At 36.2% G+C, this 14319-nt stretch overlaps 1 protein-coding gene across 1 annotated transcript; it reads right to left on the bottom strand.

Moving 5' to 3' along the window:
* Positions 1 to 8479: 8479 nt before the first annotated feature.
* On the bottom strand, positions 8480 to 14263 carry ndc80 (NDC80 kinetochore complex component). Its single transcript, XM_024276185.2, has 17 exons — positions 14110 to 14263; positions 13530 to 13628; positions 13188 to 13271; positions 12742 to 12868; positions 12454 to 12626; positions 12086 to 12188; positions 11906 to 11995; positions 11677 to 11770; positions 11408 to 11508; positions 11149 to 11293; positions 10499 to 10704; positions 10178 to 10327; positions 9973 to 10062; positions 9730 to 9822; positions 9522 to 9652; positions 9291 to 9393; positions 8480 to 9150 (listed from the first exon to the last, which is right to left on the bottom strand). The coding sequence occupies exons 1-17, from the start codon at positions 14115 to 14117 to the stop codon at positions 9022 to 9024; spliced, it is 1926 nt and encodes a 641-aa protein (XP_024131953.1). The 5' UTR covers positions 14118 to 14263; the 3' UTR covers positions 8480 to 9021.
* Between the last annotated feature and the right edge of the window lie 56 nt (positions 14264 to 14319).

Here is a 14319-nt window from a genome sequence, read left to right as displayed (position 1 = left end):
AATATATCTTAAAAAAAATATATTGTTAATATTTTTTTGTGAATTTCATCTTAGTTCAGTAAACATTTGTCATTTATTTGATTTTATTTTATTTTGATTCTTTAAAAGGTTAATGAGCTGCAATACCTGTCAAAGGCATCTCGTCCAACAAGGTGTCTGTTAATGACAAGATGGTCTGCTGCCAATGGGGAAAACTGTTGGAGCCAAATGATGGTCAAAGGTTGTGTCTCTGTCAGAGGAGTCTTCTGCTCTTTTGTTTGTGTCATCAGAGGAGCTTGTAATGGAGGATAGTGTTCCCCTGTGGTGTAATCCAACACAAGTGTTCACGGTCACCAGGCTGGGGTTCCAAACAGGTAATATATGCCGGCACAACTGGACTTGTTGACAAAAAAAATGAGAATAGAAACCCAGCGAATGGACATGGAACAGTTTAAACAGAACAAAAACTGATCCTGTCAGAGGTGTGAGTATTCCATCCTAAAACAACTTGTGAAAATCAATGTATTGCTCAGAGTTGATATCTTTAAAACACTTTTTTGCAGTTTTGTATTGTTGAGATACAAAATCAGAAAGGCCACTCCATTGAAAATATATATAGTGATTAAAACTGCATTTTTGAGTATTTCTTTCTTAAAATCATTGCATAAAAATGCGGTTGGGAAAAAATTGTGGCAGTGAAAAAGTACTACATACAGTCTGTGTTCTGCTCTATTCTGATTATTCCACTTTCAGACAAAGAGATTCATGTATGTCTTTGCTTTTCTTGTCTGAACTGGCATCTGGCTTCAAAATTGCTCGCCATTTTTGATGCACCAGTAATGTTATGTTGGTGTTGTGAGGGACTATAAAATAGCGGGAGAGTGTAAACAAATAGATTATGGGAAACGGGTGTACCAAAAGCTCCATCCACACAGGGGAATATTGATGGTTTACTGCTCCTCTGCAGAAACTATGTCCTAGAAAAAGCCTCTTTTTTATTCTGGTTAAAAATCGCATTAACATAATCAAAAGACTGTGGAAACATGTTTAAAATAGATGAAAATATGATCAGGGTGGGATTTCTAATTTGTTTTGCAAAAAAAAGCTAAACTAAATGTTTAGTTTCTTGACATAATTTAAGAAAAAAATCACTGATAATGAATCTTTGACAACAGCTAACAATGGTCAGAGGATTCCAGCTTCAGTTTTTGCAGAAAAGTAAGTTTACTTTGCACCTCAATCACCAGGCTGCCTTTTGATTTAACATTCGGAGCGGTTAACGATGGCAGCCAGCTACTTTTACCATTGATTCAGTTCAGATTTTGTCACTAGCTTGTTCACAAAAGGCCCTGTTGTTCTAGTAAGCATTCCAAGAAATGCATAAAAGGTCACCAAACGTTCTTCCATGAAGCATCAGCAGAAGCTGTTTGTGCTCCGCTGCACCATGGAGTCTGTCAGCATGCGAGGACATTTGAACAGCATTAAAGTGCTGTCTCTCTACAATTTTAGTACAAACTCCAGAGACCCTAAAACAATTGGAGCTTGTAATGAGATTGATGAACAAATTAACAGTTTTCAAAGGAATTAAAGAGAAACACAATATTTATTTATCTACTTGTGAATGACATCATCAGCAGACTATCAGAACTGAGGCTTTTAGAGAAAAATCACTGCTTTGCTGTCACTGGCTTGACTGAAACACAATGCAGAGGGATGGTGGATTAACACCAAGTTGTGAGTGCAGAGCACTGATCATCAGCAGGTACTATCACCCAGGCTCCACTCTGGAGCAGCGACTGCAGACCTCCCACATAATGACCCCTCCATTGTCCTGCAGAGAGGATATGCCCTGAAGTTCAGTGATAAGAGCTGATTTGATTGAACATTTCTTGATTTGTTTGCATTTTTAATGGGTGGCGTTCACAAAAAACGTTAAAATCTAGAATATTTCTGCAGCTGTGTCACATTTTTATTATATTACATTTGATTTAACTGTTTGGCTGCCATCATTTATTTCAGCTTGAGGACCGTGTGTAACTCTATCACCTGCTTACAGATGTCTGAGAGGTGTCACATGCTTAAATATTTATCTGAAATCTGAGAATGTGCTTTGCAGCTTTCTGCCACGGCCTCACACCTGTGCTGCGCCTCTGCGCCGTGCAGGTGTGTCAGGAAAAATGAATGTGCTGTAAACATGCCCTAAACCCTCTCTGAATTCTGTATATTTAAATGGGGTTGCTGAGACTCCAACCTGATCTATGGAAAGAAATAGAATGCTAGTACAATCTTAAGGAAGTAAAAAGTCCTTTGTTTCAGCAAAAGGTGTTTTATTTTCTTTCTTGCAGAAAAAGTAATCTTATCAAGATAGTTTTTCAATGGGAAAATAATCTTATTTTGATAAAACATGTATTTGTGACCAGAATTTTTTTTTCTTTAATAGGAATTCTTGGTAAGAGCATTTTCTTACACCACTGGCAGATTTGTTTTGCTTATTTAAAGAAAGTCTTCCATTGTGGTAAGAACTTTTGACTTATTCAAACAGGGCATGTTTTTGCAGTGTGGCCTTGTGTTTTCTATGTACTGGCCATTATATGCCATTTTTTTTGTATAATAAAAGATTTTCTTGACACGTCTATCATCTTGATGCTGAATCATTTCCTCCTAAACATTTTTAGTGTATTTTGCTTTGTTGCAGATTCATTGATTCTTATAGTTTAGTCAGAAAAATTAATCTTGTTGGTGTTTACATTCATAAAAAGTAGTCTGTGAATGTCAGCGCTCACACGGTTTTGTCTGCAGACTTCAATTATTTATTTTTTGTTTTCTCAGACATGATGAGTTCCTGAACAAGCATCCTTATGAAAGCTGAATAATTCAAGAAAGACTAATTGATTAAATGATTTTCACTCTTTTTTGTTTGAGTGAAATGAAAGAAAACAATTGTTTTCAGGAGGAACAGTTACTCTACTCCAGTAGGGTGACTATATTTGGCTAAAAAAAAATCTGTAATTCTGAAAATTGTTTTTGCTTTCCTGGTTAGATTATTTTGACGGATTAGTATGTATTAACAATTGATTTTCAGATGGTTTTCTTTTATATATGTATAAATTTTAAATAAACTTTTGATTATGATGCTCGGGGCATTAGAAAGAATTGTGTGTATAATGAGCAGTTTTACTTTTTTTCTGTCTATGAAATCTAACATATTTGAATGGTCAAAACACAAAAATCAGTTTAGTATTTTAACCCACTTTTTTAGCTAATCTTGGGTAACAAACGAGTAAATAACTTGAAAATCTGCCTTGCTTACTGTTTTGCTGTCACCGTAAAGTCATATTCCTGCAAACATCAGACACAATTTTAGGTTTATTTAACAGTTGTGATATCTAATAATTCAGCTGTTATTTGTTAAATAAAAATGGTACAATATAAATGTAAATGTTCCATGATAATACATTGGTGTTGTGTCTGTTTGGGTGTTGCTAATCTTTCTCATCACTTACACACTTAAAACTCTGTCCTCTTTCAAAAGTCTGTGTTCATAAACATTCATGAGTGGAGAAATCAACCTTCTTCTCCTCCCCAGGAGGGTTCATACCTCCCTGCATCCTCCTGGCTGCTCCCTACTATTCCTCACACATCCTTCTTGTTCTTCCTTGTGGGTTTGCATGTTGATGCTTTCAGCACTCCTAACCTCTGTTTTTGTCCTGGTTTGTTTCCCCAAAACAAGCACAAATCTCAGCCAGCTGTCTGCAGCCAGTTATGTTTGTGTGCGTAAATCCACTCCTGCTTCTTCCGTATGAATCTCAATACTGTAGAGACTTCACAAATGTTCTTAACATAGAACTGCTTTAAAAATAAGCCAGTGAGCTATTAAAATCATGTTCAAAGGCAGGTTTTTTTACATAGTGAAGTTTAAACGTAGCTAATTTATTTAAGTTTGATTATTCCAACTAAAACTTATAAAAACATATGAACAAATGCCAAATATTAGCTTTTGTTTATCATTTAAAAGGAGAAATTTTCAAGTAAAAGTTTATGTTTGGTAGTTTTTTTAATAGATTTTAACACTAATAGACTCAAAAACATCTTTCATTTTGGTATTACTTTCTGGAAACGATGTAGTTGGAAATTCTATAACCTGTAACAATCTCACATCCTTGTTTTTATAACATATTTTTTTTATATTTGCTCTATTTCACCCCTTTGACACACTCATGTGTGAACATATGATCATTTCTGACCACTTTTAGAATAAAAAATGTGAGAACAAAAACAACTTAAAGTAAAAAAAAAAAACTATTGATCTAAAGCTAAAATCCCATTAAACATTTTAAGTATTCGTTTTACATCAAGTTTAACTCAAAGCGTCTACATCTGTTGCTCCCAAAGCTAAACACTCCCTGAAATGGATCTGTCTCGACCAGAAAATGACTCACGAGGAGCCACGGTTCAAACTTCTCACTCACAGCACCTCTGTAACCTCACCACAACCTTTCATCCCCAAACACCACCTTCTCAGGACCTCTAGTAGTCCTTAACCCCCCATCCAGCGGGAGAGAGATTGATGGAAATGGAATCTGTCATGCTCACATGCTCCGCTCTTCTCCTGCACACATCATCTGCTCCTGGTGAAAATCAGGAGTAATCTTCACGTCACACATCCAGATGAGGAGGAACATGCACATGCTTGATTGTCCACATAGCTAATTTTCACTTTAAGGAAAAGATGAATAATCACGTGACATGTTTATTTGGTTTCACTTAAGTTATGCCATATGGCCGTAAGTGCTCTTTATCAGTGTGAAATGGGCACACTCTCAGCAGAGATCACTGGGACAGGAAATAAAACCTTCACCTCTGTAATGCGAACAGCGGCTACAGTCTTGTAAAAACAAAATCTCGAACCCTGACCACTTCCAGACAGTTAAACAAAAGTCACTTTGTTTCAGGAAATCCCATTTAATGTGAAGTTAGTTACTGATTTTGCTGTTTTTTTGTTCTAACTTCTAGGTTTAACATTGGGGATTTCTTTTAATTTTTTTTCTATTTATGTCATTAAATCAAAGTTAAAATAAAAACAAAATTGATTTTTGTTAGAACAAACTCTAAAGCAGCTATATATTTTTTTTCTACTTGAGTTCTTTTATTAACTCTACAGTGGACTCTGCATTGTTGGAAAGTATTTCACGCCTTGCAGCTGAAGTGTGAGCATGCTCAGATGTAAAAATCTGAAGTTTGTGGACCAGTCAATCACCGAGTCCATTGTTCAGCTGAAGACGCCCTAATTACGGCACTTTACAGTGCAGCTCGGCTTTCAGTGAACTGTCAGCGAACAGTGAAATCACCCAGGAAGCCGCCGCAATGTCAACACGGCGCTCTGTCATGACAGGGAGCAGCAGGAGGAAGAGTGGGCCTCACGCCTGCAAGTGGAACAGTCATGAAACACCTGTGATGGATTCAGCAGATAGTCCAGTGTTTCCTCAGTCCGGCGCGACCTAATAAAGGGCCTTCATGAGCTACACATGCAATCTTTTTCCATCACGACCAGCCGCCAAAACAGAACAACTACAGTCACGTCATGGATCCTCATTCTTCAAAAGAAAAAGTTTGTCCCAGTAATACTCCTTTATTACAAGATGATTTTTCCTGTGATTTTAAATTAACAAAGTACTCAAGTTTTTACTTTTTTGGAGCCAAAAAAATATATCAATATATCAGAAAGTTAACCAGAAAAATGTTTATGGCCTCATCACTCCGATCATCTTTTGATCTATCTTCAAAGTGTTCTCATTAATCTTTTAAGGTCGTTTTATGTCATTTTTAGGACAAAAAAAAAACTAATTTTCTAGGACATAGTTTCTGGAGAGAGTGAGGAATTTGTGGGTGGGAGAATTGTCACAGAGCAAGTCTGCCCTCAATTCCCATCATCCCTTTGTTTTCACTCTCCCACTAGCTTACAGCTTTTCATAACCCCAACTTCAATTTACCAATGCAACTAAAACGGTGATTAATGTTGGAGCTGTACTTGGATCTATTTGTCTACAAGTGGATGCATCAGAATGGAGCATAGCAGGAAGCTTGTGGCCCACTGACTGTAGTACCTATGTCACCGTTACAGGTTTTTCCCATTAAAAATGCAATTTTAATCTCAATTTTATTTAAATATCTCCTCCATGATAAGAAAAATGCCACAAGAACATGTTAAAAACACCAAACATACAAATTTCATCACAACTTGATGCATAGTAATGCAATTATGCATCAAATAGCTCAAAAATTACCTTAATTTAGCATTGACATGAAAGCAAAAACATTAGCAATCTTTTTTTTTAACAGCTGGAGATAAATTGAGGCACCAAGACATGCTTAGGGAGAAAAAAAACTTTGAAAAATGTGTAAAATGTTTTTTTTTTAAACCAATTTTCTAATTATTCATCAATTCTCAACGAAAAAAAATTGAGATTTCCCAAAAATAGGTGACATTGTGCAGCGCCTAACAAGCATTTACAAAATAAAATACTGTAGTAAATAACTAAAATAATACATTATTCTCACAATACTAAGACAGAAATATTGTTCTGACTCTTGAAACATGTCTCATGGACAATATTTAATGTAAAATAGGTAAACTTAATATTTCCAGGCTGCAATATGGACATTTTTGATCAACAGGAAATGCCTTTGCAGGTTTTTTCATCAAAATCAGATGATTTATGAAACTCTCTCTAATAACATTAAATCCATTAAGATTCAAAGCACATAAAACAAACTTGTCTAACTTTCCTGTTTTAAATATTGTCCATGATAGACAGCACCCAGATTTCCTACAACAGGACGTCAAAACACTTCCAAAATCATTTTCTGTTTTTTATCATCATGTGTGGTTTTTAGGGCATAAATTACAGTATTGTCCTGTTACAACATTTTCACATTGTGAGTTTGGCTTTAGAACAAATGGATTTGTCTTCTGAATCTGGAGATAATTAACTGCAGGAATAATAATTAAAAAGCCAGAACTAGTCATTATTCAGGTTCTAACCAAGAGTGACATCAATCTAACTTTGTGTTTGGACAAGGAGCTGGAAAGAATATTATGCTAAGTTTACTTTTCCTCTACGACACATAGTTTTTCTCCGTTTTTTTTCTTTTACATCTGCAGGATAGATTATTGTCGGCGTGAAAAGCCAACGATGACACATTTACACCTCAGCTGTCTGCTGTTTCGCCGGCATAGCCTCAGATATCTTGTTTATGCGCTCAGATCCGTCCAGGTTTTAGGCTTTTGCCTCCAACAAGATCACATTGGCTTCTCCTAAACTAAAGCAGTACAATGAAATCTCATGGCGTGATAGCTTCTTTAAATGCAGCAGAAACAGAAGAAAACAGGAAAACAAGAAAACCACAGAGTACCTGCATTCCTGTGAGGCTGCACATATACAAACCATGACACAGCTCACAGATGCAAAGAGGAGACTTCTGAAATGGCTTTATGGATGCCACCTGTTCTTGGGGGGGATCTGATAAACACTCTGGCTTGTTTGGTTGAATAAAGCCTCCTGGGCTGTTAACACCTCGCACCATCCTTCTTTCTGTCCTTCAAAGCTCCACCACCTCAGCTGGATCTCTCAAACACAGTTCAGGATGTGTTCTTTTTTTAAGTGGAAGCTACCCATCACACATTTCTCCCTCACAGTCACTTTATCTCTCCTCATTCGTCTGCCAAAACATTTCTTCCACGTTTACAGCATTTCAACAGGCATCTTATGCATTAGAGCATTGAAATGTTGGAGAATCATCATTTAAGTTCTTCATCCACCAGCACCAATAGGATTACATGTTAGCTTCCAGATATAGTTTAATCTCTGAAAACTCACAATAAATACAAGAAAAAAAAAGAAAAGAAAACAAAGCGAAAACTTTCTAATATTTAGGCTGCATTTTCCTTTTTCTAGGAAAGCAATGCCTACTTGTTTGAGCTATAACCCTGGACTCGGCCTTCAAATTCTTCTAAACTCTGCCTGAACATATTAAGTTGAATCAGACACCAATGTTTCAACATGCTCAAAATTTCCTCTAGAAATAGCAGCACACAATAAACAAATTTAATGCCTGGAAAGTTGAAAAAAAAAAAGTTATTTTCTAGCATTCTCAAAAAATCTGTAAAAGTCTTTAAGCTGCACATAAACAATCTATAAAATCCTGTTTTACATTTTCTGGAACAATGAGAGCAAAAGAGAAACAAGGAAAAAGAAGGTCTAGACTGGAGACAAAGGACGAATATAAAACATCGAAAGCCTCCAGTTTTCTTTTTTAGCTCTTGTAAATAAAACCGCAAGAAAAAACGTAAAGGTTTTTGCAGAACAAGAATGAATATAAATGCAAGAATGCAAAACAAGGAGGTGACACATGCATTATTGTATTTAGAGGAGGAGAAAATAATTAAGTTTCAATTAATCAAATGTTTTTGAGATCTAACCTGGAATGATGACAAACACAATTTAGTTTTTTTTGTTTGTTTTAGTGACAAAACTTTTAAAATATTTGATAGTGCAGACATTCAAAAATTCTTGAAAGAAATAGAGTAAATTACATTTTATTTTGAACTCATAATGCATGTAGTTTGCTGTAGATTTTAACCGTTTTGTCTAATTTGAAGGGGATTATATTTAGTTTTGTCGCAGAAAACTGGATTTCCAAATGTATGTGTGCTGCCATCTTGTGGCAACAGGGAAACATCACAGTCAAATAACGTTCACATCTTTTATTTTTAATTTTTATGAAATACTATGTGATGTATTTCAATGTTATTAGGAAAACAGCTTCAACAATCTACATACATTAAAGCCAAAGCTTGAAAACAGAAAAGGAACGGTTTAACTAGGAGTATATAAACGAGCAAGAGAAAATATAATACATTTCACAAACTTTTTTTAAAAATAAGTGAACAAGTAAATGACAATGAGGAAAACTGAACGTCCTTCTAGTGCTCTTTAAGCCCCTCTAAATACAGAACAACAGGTTTTTAGATCTGCTGTTTCTTTATAAACTGTTTGACTTGGACTTGAAGGTTTTCAGAGTTTCCCACAACTTCTGCACAGCCGCCTCGTCCTCCTCCACTGCCTTGGAGCAAACCCGCTGCACTCTGCTGTGCAGGTCCTCCAGACACTTCTGTAACACACAAACAAAAGAGTGCTGAGCAGACAGAAACCTACTTCCTTACATTAAAACATTCAGCTTTTTTCACGTTTTGTAATTGTTTTTTAACAAACTGTTCAGGAAAAAATTGGAAAGATAAATTTGAAACTTACTTCAGTAATTGACAGGTGGTTGGCGGCCGTGGTAAAGACAGATGCCAAGTTATTGGCAACAGTTCTGCGCTCCTCGTTGGTCTCCTGCAGCACCAGGTGATACCTGGAGAAGACAACAATATGAGTTACAAACGACAAACCATGCTAGCAAAAAACAAACACCATAAACGTGGTTAATAAATACAAATAACATAATTTGATTTATTTGAGGAACTGAGAGTTGTAGCTTACTGCTGTTGTGCTGCTTTCAGCTGCTGCACAGCCTCATCATAACCAAAATTGACTTTCTTCTCAAGAAGTTTGCGGTGGTTTTCCACTGATTCCATCTCCACAGCCCAATCCTGCTCTTCTCGAGCCAGCTCCTGAACAGGTTGTGGTTAATAAAACACAACGCTGTGTACCTAGTTTTTGCCGTCATAATGTAGAACGCCGTTCATACCTGCATGTCACAATCCAGCCGCTCGTCCAGCTTGCGGATCTGCTCTTTCATCTGCTTTAAGTCATTTGACTTGTCCATGATGTTCGAATTCACCTAAAGAAAAAAATAAATAAAATAGACTTTAAAATAAATATTGTCCATCCATCCATCTTCTTAACCGCTTCTTCCCTTTCGGGGTCGCGGGGAATAAATATTGTATTGTTGTAAACTGGAATTATGCAGCAAGAAAAGGATTGTCGTCACCTGTTCATTAGACTCGTCCAGGCTGAGTTTAAGGTTGGATAAGCGACTGTTTTCTTCCTCAACATCACTGATTAGCTTCCTCAAAAGCATCTAAAAATATAGAAAAAAAACTCAATCCAACTGTAAAACAACTGTAAAACATCCACATTTAACCCCCAAAATGAAATATTAAATGTTGTTTATTCAAAGCAAACATTGTAACTACCTGTATCTGTGTTTTATGTTGTACCGTGCTGCCAGGGCCGCTCTCAAATGGCCTTATTTCAAAATCATGACCACATGCATTTTCTGCCGTCTGTGGGATCAGCTTCAGTTTTCGAGCCAGCTTGTGATACTCCGTTAGCTTCAGCTCCGCCTGGAATGGAAGTAAAATAAAAAAAAAAAAAAAAGATCATACAAATACAGAAACAGTTTACAAATGAATACTATCAGTACATAAATGATGAAAAGCTGATTGCAAGAAAGAAAAATCCATTAAAACTCAATTTATCTTCTCCCCTTTCCTCACCAGAAACGCTTGATTTACCTTTTCTTTTAATTTGGCCAGAGTAATCTCTTCATTCCACTTGTGCTGCTCGGCGTCCTCAAGAGACTTGCTGAGGCTGGAAATGGTCTGCTGGAGCTCCCTCTTCTCTCTGTTGATCCTCTCCACATCAGCCGGAGTAAATTTCTGGTTCTGCAGGAGGACTTGCAGCTCATTCCTCTCGTGTTTCAGAGTTTCAAGGTGACTGACTAAAACAATAACAAAACACAGTTCAGATAAGAAACCAGCACAATCTCAAAAAAATGTTCACAAATAGTTACAATCCATTCCTATCATTTTCAGTTTGCTAAATTTAAAAGGATTATTTGGAATATTTTAACACCATCCGACTCATACTAAAGAAGTATTGTCCTATTTGCGAAGTACTATACAGCTTATAAATCAATGTGGAAAATGATTAATATTTCATTAAAGTAAGTCTAAAAACAGGAAAAAAGTGTTCAGCCATTAGGAAGTCAGCCAAAATTAATTTATTTTAAGGATGAAAAAAAAAAAAAAAATGTACTCCACCATGTTAAGAGTTAGTTGTGCATTTATTATTCAACTGGCACGTGTAGATTAAATCTGTACATTTCTTCTTGCTAAAATACAATTCTAAGTGGCTGGATCTTTGGATCCACAAGGATTTTTACCAGTATTCTCCAGCTCATCATTCAGTTCTGAGTCTTTGTTCTCCAGGTTGGTCATGAAACTGTCCAAGCTGCTTCGATAACTCTGGAGTTTCTTAAGATCTGCCTGCAGTTTAACCCTTTCCATGCGTTTGGTCATTAGACGATCCTGGCAAAAGAACATAAAAAAAGAACAATGTTGAGAAAAAAAGCAGGAAATGTTTTACCATAAATAACAGCAATGAGTGAAAAGTCTGTTATCTTGTTGTTTTGGACATCTTACCGTCTGACTCTCCTTCTCCAGGCGCTCAACTTCTGCACTGAGTATTTGGTGCTTCTCTTCCATCGCGGCCAGCAGGGGTTCATCCACATTGTAAAGCCTTTCTGTGGTAACAAAAGCAATTCATGTTAATATTTCTGACAGAAGACATTTAAAAAAACTTCAATTTGATCACATAAGTTATATGTGTATTTAAACTGCTACCCGGACTGAAGTCAAATTAAAAAATAATAATATAATAATTAAAAAAAGCGTTATTAAAAAGTTCTTACTCAGTTTGTTGAGGAAGGCGTCATCTTCATCATCAAATGTGTCTTCAAACCGCATAAACTTTGCGTACGTTTCAGAAGTGTAGTCCAGGAATAGCTGCAAAAATAAATAAATAACTTTAAAAAAATAAGATGAGATCACAATAAGCAGCCTAAAAGTGTCCCAGTTTATTTCCCCACACAGTGGATTTGTGTTTCTGACCCCTGGTTCTGTCTAAAGGAGTCTGGGTACCTTGTTATATTCAGGCCCCTCCTCAATATTGTTGCTGTCCTCACAGAAGTCACTGAACAGCAGCTCCTGCTTGTTTAAGCTCCAGTTGATCTGACAAACAAAACAAATTAAAACAGGAAATAAAATACGGAGAAACAAATTCCAGACCTCATTTGTCAAATATTTTTGCTTGTTTCTCACCTTGACATTATCAATCAGCCACATTAGAGCACCCAAAGCCTGAGGCCAGGTATGAGGAGCTCCAACTGAATACATCGAACACTTGGATAAAACAAATGGATACCTTAAATCAGAACCAAAGAGGAAGAAACATGTTTTTAGTGGTAATTCTTCACCAGAAATGACACAAAAGCTGATAGTGAGATATTCTTTTTTTTTACACATCTTTGCTTTTGTCGATGCATATTTTATTACCCAAACATCTGCCTTTAACTTCAATCATGCTTTTTATAATCTATATATGTAATGAAAAGTTTGCTTTCAGCATTAAGTAAAGAATTTGTAAAATACATACAAAAGCTGATAACAAAAACCAGCCTCGCTTTTACCTCAAGGCTTTCAGAATGGCTGGAACTTCCTCCTCCACCTTGGAGTTTGGCATCTCAAAGGTTGGGTCGAGTTGCCGGTAAATGAACTCAAACATCTTCACAAACTCTTTGGTTGAAGGTGACTGGAGTGTCTTGGTTGACAAAGTTCCCGGGTAACTTTGCTCTGTCAGAAACTGTTGAGAAAAGTGATGATTTATAAACACTTTCATCATGCCAAGAAGAACAAACGTGCAAAAATATTCTAAATGAAATCTTTTTTTTTGCTGAAAGATAAACATCAACATTTACCTCGTGCAACTGCCGTATGCACTGCTGAACAAATGATTTATCGTGTAGAGGTCGAGCATCCTTGATTTTCTCAGTTCCTCCAAACCCTGACATGGTGCTATTGCGAGGCATACCGGCACCACTACTCCTGAAAAAGTGTTAAAAAAAAAATACCAACATCACACATACACAAAAATTACTTTAAAACTCTGTTTCCTAATACATTTCTGCTTTGTTAGAAGCATTAGAATTATTGGAAGTTGTATTTTATATCTTAAATCTGTCATTTCAATCACTTTGGTACAACTCAAATACATACATTTTTATTTTTTATAACTTAGAGACACATCCCTGTTTGACAGCAAAGCTTATTCCGTAAATGTGTGCAAACAACAGATGTTGTAAGTGTTATACAACTATAGAGTAATAATAATAGTTTGTTGCTACATTAAATTTGCCCCCAATACCGTGCACCGAAGAAGCTGGTCCTCCTTTCAGAAGTCCCAGATAAGCATTTTGCTATGCTCAGTTTTCCAAAGGAAGGCTGTTTACTGAAAAGAAAGTGAATGGATTCCATGTTACACTTACAGAGATCAACAAACCACCTCAACACAGCAGCATGTTATTATTATTAGTAGTATTATAATCAACTAGAATAGCTTTTATGATCACAAGTATTTACAATACATTCCGTTTAGCTGTATGGGTGTGGTTAGAAAATCTTATTTTAAAAGGATTGCACTCAAAAATGTGTCTTTTAGCTAAACATTACCCTAAAGTCATTCTAAAGGAGTTTTATTAAGGCATACCTTTGTGGTGTTGTGTACACCATGCTCATTCTGTTGGTGTCTTGTACTCGCATCGGCAGCTCCGAAGGTCTGCTGCTCGCGGCACGGCTCATCCTACCGCTTGATTTTGTCATAAATGAATTAAAGCAACAAAAAGGTAATCAGGTCGACACCAGCACAAAGACTCAATATAGCGCGTGATAGAGCTACATTGAAAATGACTACGATAGCAACACACACGTCTGAGGCAACTACTTTAAGCTGTCATAATTTAAGCATTAAATGTGACATTTACGCCACAACTAAAAAATATTTAAAGTAAACGTGAATTAACCAATAGTCAGTCATAATTCAAATTAAAACATATATAAAATAATGAACCAAAACTTTGACGTTTAACAAGAAACAACCATCTGCAATTGTTTTGCTAGCTTAAATTTAAACCAACGGTCGCTCGCGTCACTGACATGACTACTTTCCGAAACTTAAGCATTTTTTATTAAACTGTTGGTATAAACTTAACAAATATTTGAATTTACTGAAAACATTTTCGCGTAAGACGAAAAAGAAAAGGTATTTAAAACAGTAACTTTGGACATACCGCTCCATTTTCGTCAATTTTACAACTACTCCCAAACAAAGCGGCCGTAATTTGAAGAACCCCGCCAAAACAACTTCCAGGCGAGCAGTGACGTCATAACACTACGGCAGGCCCCGTGGTCCAAAATAGTTGGTGGCAGTCTGTCGATGGAGTTAATCGAAAATTCTCTCAAAAGTGCTTAAAGTAACAAACATGTTAATGCATTTTAGT

This window comes from Oryzias melastigma, linkage group LG9 (genome assembly GCF_002922805.2).
Source record: "Oryzias melastigma strain HK-1 linkage group LG9, ASM292280v2, whole genome shotgun sequence".
NCBI lineage: Eukaryota > Metazoa > Chordata > Actinopteri > Beloniformes > Adrianichthyidae > Oryzias > Oryzias melastigma.
Note: the sequence above shows the minus strand (reverse complement) of the source record. Positions and strands in the feature narration are given on the sequence as shown.